We start from the raw sequence: 9,235 nt of genomic DNA on the forward strand, positions 1-9,235 counted from the left end.
CTAATTATTTAAGGTAGTTTCCAGAAGGTATTGAATCACCTTTTTTTTTTTACTTTCCCTCCTTAATCCATTGCTGGCCCAGAGTCCCTCAAGAAAGTACTTTTTATGAGTCTCCACCAAGAATCCCTCATTCAACAGATATTTTTTATACACACTGTCTATTAGGCAATATAGGAGCTATGCCCCTTTCTGGTACAGCGGTTTAAGACCACACTAAGCCTTCTGTCACACCTACCAATGGTGTTTCTCACCTTAATACTAAGTTCCATGGCAACTTTTACACAACCTTAGAAATGGTACATACAGTGTGACTGTAAGACAGTAATGCTGATTTTTCATGTATGGTTTATATAAATCATAAAGCTATTTCACCAAAACTACACCATGTTGTTTATGGTTACAGTTGTTTGCTTTATGAAACATCATTGATTTATGTACTTTTCTATGTAAATACCTCAATAAAAAGTTTTTAACAATATCACAGCCTATCAGGGCTAAGAGTACTACTACTATCTGTAGGACTATAAGTACAAGTTTCCACCCTGGAAAAGTAATAGGAAGCGGGTTAGATAAAGAACCTAACCAGTTAATAGACAAAAGGTAACACTAAAAAATATAAGTGAAGAAACAGATGATAAAATAAACTGGAATAAAAAGAAAAAAGGGCTGCTGTTGATGTATGAGAACGTGTTGCTGAATTTATAATATGCGATGAGGTGACTGGGTGGGAGAAGGAAAAGCAATCCTCAAGGTAAACTGGTACCTGGGAGAGGCAGTGAAGACCAGCTAAAGGAAGCAGATAAATACAGAGAAAGAACTATTAGGGTTGAAATGAACAGGTGAATTTTCAGGTACTTAAAAAAAGTCTTTTCATTTTAATCTGTACCACCAGGTATAACTAAGATACTTTGTTAGTTTTAAAAATTCACTTGCAGAGAATAATTTTCACAATGGATCATTCACTTGCTCTTACTACTCACCTAAAAAGCTGATAGCATGGAATGTATTTCTGAATGTCTGGAAAAAAAGAATTTTTAGTTATGATTACATTAAGTATCATTTGAATAACATATATTGAGCACTTCATGCCAGGATGTACTTTACCATTATCTCGTTTATTCCTCACAACAAACCTATGAGACAGATGTTATCACTCCTTCCACTTTAAAGATGAGGTAACAGGCAGAGAGATGAAGTGGCTCACCCAAGCCAGTGGTGGAGCCAAAATTCAAACCCAGAGCCTCACTCATAACTACTGATAGAATGCTATACTCCTTCTAAATAGGTTTAGTAATGGCCACACAAAAGATTAAGCCACAGTTGCTATAGTCACTGAGTTCTGAAATGGTTATGCTGTAATTTTACCCAACTGATAAAAAACAGCTGCTAAAGGAATTATCTTTTGTTATTCCAACTGGTTCTTTCATAAAGGATATGTCAATGTTAATTGTAGACTAAAGAAAAAAAGTCCAACATCTCTGAAGAGGTGAGTTTTATTCTCCTGTCAATAAAATTAATACATCTAAAGACATCTAACTTCTGGTTGCTGCAGGTGCTGTGCAAACAGATTAAATTCTATCACAAGACATCATTACAAATCATGAAAGTATCAAGATGAATATGATGTTTCCTCTATCATCCCAAACTTTCAGATCCCTCAAGATTCAGTAGGGAACAGTGAAAGGAAACATTCACATATGATCACACAGAAAGTCATCAAGACAATACAAATTCTTCTAGGCATCCCATCTTTATGTGTCCCTGTGTCAACAATCAAATTTTGTCAAATAGCATTTACAGGATCACTGTAGCAGTAATCACCTATTTCAGATAATTCCTGTGACTATGATGTTCTCTTCCTTGGGGAGATCCTACCCAGAGTACTAGCAATTTCATTTGTCACCTAAATCAAAGACATCAGTTTGATTATGGAGAATTTGTGAATCTTCATCTAGGTGAGGAATCCCAATATCAAACTGCTGTTGAAGAATCTTTTCAAGTAAACATCTGAAGGATGCAGACATCTTTGCATCTTTGTACATGCAAAGGCCATCTTTAAGAAGAAAACTACATGAAGTCACCATTTCAATAACTTGATATGTGTATAAAGTTATTGATATTATACTATTATATATATATACTATTATAAAATTCAGGCTATTAAAAAAATTGGAAAAGTGATCATCCTCTTCAGATATTTTTCTTCTAGCAAATATATGTTACCCTCAGATAAATCCCTCTGAACAGAAACAGTCTTTAACTGATAACCGGCCAAACATAATCTGGTGTAGATAAGGCACAGTATAATAAAATGATGAAAATCTCATTAACCAAAGCAATGTAGTAATTTGTAGATCTTGCCACCTGTTTTAAAGTAATCCAACATTTTAAAATAATTTAAGCAAATACTTAAGTGCAACTACAGCACTTGCCAGATACCTTGAAGCTTAGCACTGTTCCTAGCACAGTGGAGTTGCTCGATAAATGGTTGCTTATTTAAACTCCTAAAATATGTCAGATACTTTGGGCAGCACACCAATTACAATTAGGGAAAAAAGACTTACTAAGGGCTTGCTTTTAAAGCTCATATGTGAGAAGAAAAACATTAAGAAAATAAAATTACAAACAATATAAACGTGTAACACATGACAAAAGGCCAATTTCCTTAAGTTATGATATAGCATTACAAATCAGTAAGAAAAAGCAAAATAGCCTAGCAGAAATATAGTCAAAGCATGGAACAGGCCTGTTCTTTTCAAATAAAAAGGTCTCCCCAAAAGTCAAACACATAAACACTTAACCTCATTTGTAATTTAAAAATGCAAATTAGAAAGGGGGAGGGGCAAGATGGGGCAGGGGATTAAAAGGTACAAACTACTATACATAAAATAAATAAGCTACAAGGATATATTGTACAGCACAGGGAATATAGTCAATATTTTATACCTTTAAATGAAGTATAATCTATAAAAATATTGAATCACTATGTTGTATACTTGAAACTAATACTGTAAATCAAACTATACTTCAAAAAAAAGAAATGCAAATTAAAATGGTTTTTTTTTTTCACTTACCAAGTTGGCAAAGATTAAAAGATTTGATAATACCTAATGGTGATAAGGGTAGGGGGACCCTGGCACTTTCACATATTGTAGAGGAGTCTAAGATGACGTGACTCTTCCAAAAGGTAATGGCCTACCTCTAGGAATTTTGCTTTCAGATATACTCAAAGGCACAAAGATATATGCACCATAAAATGTGCATTGTTACATTGTTTTGTATTAACAAAAAAATAAAAAGTCATCCACAGCTGGTTAAGTACGTTATGGTACATTCATACAATGGGAATACAAAGACATCAGAAAGAATGACAAACTATACACATTCATACTACTCTGCACTAATGATATCTTGGAGATATTTATCCATGTATATAGTATGATCCCACTTATGAATATAAAAATACACATACATTTATATGTGTGTATTATGTGTAGTAGTGAGTGAAAAAACACTCATGAAACCAAGTCATTGCCCCAGAGGTGACTTTAATGAGTGAGTTTAAATTTATATGTTTACTTTATACATATATACTAAATTTACATATATACTTCCATTTTTACCTTTTTAAAGTAGCAAACAAAAAGTACAGTATGAGTATAAACTGATATAATCTTTCTGGAAAGCAATTTGCTAATACAGATCAAGAACCTTAAAAATGTTCATACCCTTTGACATTGTAACACCATTTCCAGAAATCTACCTATAATAGGTGTAGAATATTTATGTACCAAGGTGTTCCCTGTAGTATAATTTATGATAATGAAAAACTGGAAACAACTCTGATTATAATTTATTTATTTAAAGGACAGCTAAAATCACATACAGTCATAAGAGTAAGACCATAGAGAATAGAATGCAGTTATAAGAAATAATATTTAGAGGATTATTTACTATGAGAAAATGATGACACCAAATTTTTTATAAAGTATACCACCAATTTTGTTAAAAAAAAAATATATATATGCTTAGAAAAAAAGTGCATATGTTAGAGAATCAGAAAACTCCCTATGTATTTTAAAGCTCCGTTTCCCTTTTTTTCTGAAAGAACAGCTGCCACCAGCTACAGTTGCTTCACCACCCACTTCTCAAACCCTCTGCAGTCTGGCTTTTTCCCCATTACACTTCCGAAATTATGTAAGGTTTCCAATTATTTAATCACTGAGTTTTTTCAGTTCTCATCTTCCAACTTTTCTGCAGCATTTTATATTTCTGTTGAACTGTTTTATCTTTTTTCTTGGTCTTGCTTATTGGTTCTTACTTTTGCTGGATCATCTTCTGCCACTCACATGTACACAGGAGCTATTTCATCCTTTCCCCACAGTAATCTTAATCTGCTTCCTATGTCTCATATTCTTTCTTGCTTTAGACTAGGGCATGGCCATAACTTTAACTGAGAAATGAGTGCAATATATTCCTTTAAAATTTGATTTTGGGGACTTCCCTGGTGCCGCAGTGGTTAAGAATCTGTCTGCCAATGCAGGGGACATGGGTTCGAGCCCTGGTCCGGGAAGATCCCACATGCCGCAGAGCAACTAAGCCTGCGAGCCACAACTACTGAAGCTGGCGCGCCTAGAGCCCGTGCTCCACAACAAGAGAAGCCACCGCAATGAGAGGCCCACGCAAACCAACGAAGAGTAGCCCCCACTGGCTGCAACTAGAGAAAGCCCACACGCAGCAACAAAGACCCAATGCAGCCACGAAGACCCAATGCAGCCAAAAATAAATAAATAAATAAACAAACAAATAAATAAATAAAATTAAAAATTTGATTTTAAAAATTCATACCTATTTCTGGTGTTTTTGTTTGTTTGTTTGTTTTAGTTTTTGGCCGCACCACGCGGCATGTGGGATCCTTAGTTCCCCGACCAGGGATGGAACCCGCACCCCCTGCAGTGGAAGTGCAGAGTCTTAACCGCTGGACCACCAGGGAAGTCCTGATATCTATTTCTTAATAATTTAAAAAGTAATTTATACTGACCCCTTTCAGCATAAACTATCAAAATAGAAGACACAGAAATAAGTGACTCACCAATTGTATAAATAACTTCAACATCATCCATTTGAGAATCAGTTATGCTGTTCTTCGCTTCACCTTTCACTTCCCCAAGGAGAAAACCTTCCTATGAGGATAAAAATAAGCAGTATATGGAATACACTGATAGAATTACCAATTTCAGTCACTTAACTAACCAGTATTTCCCAAGAATTTTACAACACGTACAAGCGTGTGTTACCAGCTGGAGCACACACAAAAGAAAGACCAGGTGCATTCCAGTTTACCTGGGCAACATAACCAGATTAAAACACGAGTAGAAGAGATTGTAAATACCACTGTGACTTTAGCACTCTTGGAAGTATAAAAGGCTTAAAGGCAGAAATGAGAACACAGTGTTCAAGGAACAAGGAGTAGAGCAGTTAGCCTGAGAACAGAAGCCTCCCATCTGTAAGGAAATCTTAGGTAGCTATGAACAGCACCAATAATGGACCATCCTGAATGACTGGCCACGGAGTCTGGATTAATGGCACATGCTTCTGGGAGTCAGTGGAGGCTTCTGAGCTATGAAATGACACAGGATGGGCTTTTAGATTAAGAATGTGCACAATATCAAAAACCTGTAATTCAATATTAGAGTCTGCTGTATAAAAGAGGAGCTGTGAGCCCTGGTTCTTTTTAAAATGCAGGCATTTTGCCACAATAGCGGTGATCTCTTTGAGTTTCAGAGAATTCAATTATTTCTCTTGGCACATTTAGAAACCCAATGAACTTGACAATGAATTTTTTATCGTCTTTATAACTTCTTTAGTTAAAAATGGTGGTTTTTTCATTAAAAGAAGAACACAAGCAATGTTTCCACAATGTGAGTCTTTGCTGGAATCAAAGGGGAACAATCCAGAACTCTACTCTCTAGCGTTCTACACAAACCCTTGGAAAAGAGACAATGCGAGTACAGCTCTCCATCAAACCACCTTTTAAGGACTTCAGGAAAAAGATCTAAGGAACAGAGTCCGCTCTAACACTACGGTACTTTGCAAGTGCTAATCCTTTAAGCTACAGAGGACTTACAGTCCCACTCTGGTTATGTTTACACTAAGGTATTCCGAAGTAATTTCTACAGCCACACACATTTTAAATCATATATCTGCTCTTTGCTAGGTGTTAATCTACAAGCGTATTTAAAATGGCATACATGAAAGGCAGCAATTCCAACCTTATTAGGACTGCGCCAAAAAACTATTTTGGATAAGGCAAGCCTTTATTATAAAATGAAGGACACAAAATTTAGCAGAAATCACTAGGTTTTGTTCAGTATGATATTCTCTAAACCGTATTAGCAAGTTACTAAGCACTTACTCTAGGACACTACTTCTCAGACTCAAAGTTTTACAGTGTTTTTAAATTTCATACAAATGAAAGTTTTTAAAAATAGGTACTGTATTTTTTTTAAAAAAATACTTCACTACTTAACTTCACCTAGAGGTTTTGAACCTAGGCAAAAGTGTGAAATAAGCATTTAAATATCTAATATTTCAGGATAAACTTAAATGTTTAAATTACAACAGAAAGCATCCGACAAGGAACTAGCTCAGACCTTACAACTTAATAAATTTGATACTAATGCAAACAAAAGTCAGCTATCCAATATACGAAATTAATCTTCTTCATCTACTAAGATTCCCCCCAAAATAGCCACTAGATGCATCACTTCTCATTCCTTTACAAGCGTTCCATTTCAACAAACGTGCACAGTAGCTGCTCTGCAGGGGAAAATTGAGTTGTCTGCGAAAACCACTGTCGGTAGTTAGGAGAAAGTTAACCGGCAACCTTCCCAGCGAGCGGTAGCGGGAGAGCGCTATGTGAACCTTCTATTCCTTCACAACCAAGCTGAACCAGAAAACGGGGACTACTGAAAGAGAGAAATGCGGGCGTGCGGGACACTCCGGGCGGGGAGCGGAAATAAACACTGGTTGCGAGAGGGAGGGCTAACCCTGGAAAAGGCTCACCGCCCGGAGGCACCTCCGGGGCCGCCCGGGAGCGGGAGAAGGCAGCCCCGACTGCACAGAGCCGGCGCGGCGGCGTCGGGAGCCCGCGGGCGGGACCCGGGCAGCGACGACGGGGACGGCGCCCGCGCGCACGCGCGCGGGTCTTTTTCCGAGGCGACGCCAGATCCCGCCCCGGTTCTCGGCTCACCGTGTCCGAATCGGTGTTGAGGTGCTGGAAGGCGAGCGCGCCCAGCACAAAGCCAGAGAGCACCGCCGACGTACTCTCGCCTTCCATGTTTCCGCCGCCGCCGCCGCCGCCCTGCTCGAGCGGACAGGGCTCGGGCGGGCCGCACCGGGCCGGGTCCTCGGCGGCGCGGCGGCGAGGCAGGGCCAAGCGAGGAGGCGGGCTCTGCGCCGGCGCAGTGGCCGCGGCGCGCTCCCCCGAGGGGCGGGGGGGAAAGTCCCTGGGGCTCTCCGGTGAGGCGCTGGCGGCGAGGCGGCTCTGAGAAGAGCGCTTGGTCCGTCCCTCTCGGTGTTGGGCACCTCTGCCCAGCGCCAGGCCACGGACAGCGCTTTGGTGGCTACTGAGGGACCCTGGCATATGTGCAAAACTGTGATAAATGAACACTTCTGACAGAATAGAGGCATTGCCTAGTGGCATAATATCACAATGGAAGTGCCACGTTTGGGGTTTTCAGAGTGTCAGATGCTGCCTGTTACCCATTGAAACTTCTGGAATACTAACGACCGTTTCAGAGAATGTCTTTTCTGGATCTCTCCAGCGATGTCCCGTCCCATGCAGTGGGGGGGAGGGGAACGGGTTTCTTTGACAGTTTGCTTGCTTTTAGAAAATTGAGGACTCAGTTCAAAGAATATACAGACTTTTTAACATTGTTCTGACAATTTAATGATAGGTGTAAACGTACTGTGATGGATCATTTGATATAAACGTAAGGGGAGTAGGAAGACCAGGGCTTGCCAATTTTCCACACACTATATGTAAAGCTATGGTTTTTAAATGAAAGCCAGCAAAATATCAGACTGAATTGAATTGATATTGCATATTTCTGGGTTTTGTTGTGTAGCAGCCATATTGGACTAACACATTGAAGACGTGTAGAACTAAAGATTATGTGTTTATTCCCTAAAATTGTTTCGTGCTGTCGTTTCAGCATAATCACTGTTAATATGAAGAGATTTTCACGTAATTTGTGTTTTATGGATAGTAATGATCTAAAGGATTAAAAAATAAACGTTAGTCCAAGAGAGTGGAAGTAAACCCTCACATGTAAGGTCAAAAGAGTTTTGACATGGTTGCCAAGACAATTCACTGGGGAAGGACAGGCTTTTCAACAAATGCAAAAGAATGAAGTTAGATCCTTAACTTATGCCATATATAACAATCAGCTCAAAATGGATAAAAGAGCTAAATGTAAGACCTAAAATGATAACATTCTTATAAGAAAACATTGGGGAAAACTTCATGACACTGGATTTGGCAATGATTTCTTGCACGTGACACCAAAGGCAAAGACAAAGGAAAAAATAGACAAATTTTACTTCATCAAATTAAAAACTTTTGTCCATCACAGGACACTATCAAGAGAGTGAAAAGGCAACCTACAGAATGGGAGAGATATTTGCAAACCATATATCTGATAAGGAATTAATATCCAAAATATATATAAAGAGCTACAACTCAATGACAACAGAAAAAAAAAACCCAGTTAAAAAATGAGCAAACATCTTGAATAGACATTTCTCTAAAGAAGCTATACAGAAGGCCAATAAGTACATGAAAAGATATCAATACTTAACATCACTAATCATTAGGGAAATGCAAATCAAACCATAATGGCATACCACTTCACACCCATTAGGATAGCAATGGTATAATAAAAAATATATTTGGTCTCTGTTCCTGCATCCCGGAACAGAGTTCCTAAAACCCTTAGAGTCTCCAGAGTGATAATAGTGTCTTCTGTATGCTAACGTGACTGTTGGGGAGGGAGGGTGGTAGACTAGATAGCTTAAGGATGGGAGCTAGTTTCCAGAAAGACCAAGTCTTGATCAGAGGATTGAAACTTTTAGCCCCACTCCTGACCTCTTAGGTGAGAGGGGCTGGAGATTGAGTTTAAATTGTTGCCGAAATCTCGGCTTCTCTGTGTACCGATGCCGAACAGAAATACGG

General features: G+C 38.7%; 1 protein-coding gene and 1 pseudogene across 3 annotated transcripts in view; one reads left to right on the forward strand and one right to left on the reverse strand.

The window, feature by feature from the left end:
• Positions 1–7,424, reverse strand: part of ABRAXAS1 (abraxas 1, BRCA1 A complex subunit) — a 22,485-nt gene extending 15,061 nt beyond the window's left edge. For 2 of the 3 annotated variants that reach the window (XR_009701125.1, XM_061192452.1), the window contains exons 1-3: positions 7,253–7,424; positions 5,093–5,183; positions 981–1,017 (exon numbers count right to left, since the gene is read on the reverse strand). Coding sequence is in view for 1 of the 3 variants with exons in the window: in XM_061192452.1 (XP_061048435.1) it covers positions 981–1,017; positions 5,093–5,183; positions 7,253–7,339 (215 nt within the window). In the remaining 2 variants the exon portion in view is untranslated. Of the gene's footprint in view, positions 1–980; positions 1,018–5,092; positions 5,184–7,252 lie in introns of those variants that run through there. The other variant, XM_061192453.1, reaches the window with a different exon arrangement.
• On the forward strand, positions 1,171–2,011 carry LOC133092482 (E3 ubiquitin-protein ligase RNF138-like; annotated as a pseudogene).
• Positions 7,425–9,235: the final 1,811 nt, after the last annotated feature.

This window comes from Eubalaena glacialis, chromosome 5 (genome assembly GCF_028564815.1).
Source record: "Eubalaena glacialis isolate mEubGla1 chromosome 5, mEubGla1.1.hap2.+ XY, whole genome shotgun sequence".
NCBI lineage: Eukaryota > Metazoa > Chordata > Mammalia > Artiodactyla > Balaenidae > Eubalaena > Eubalaena glacialis.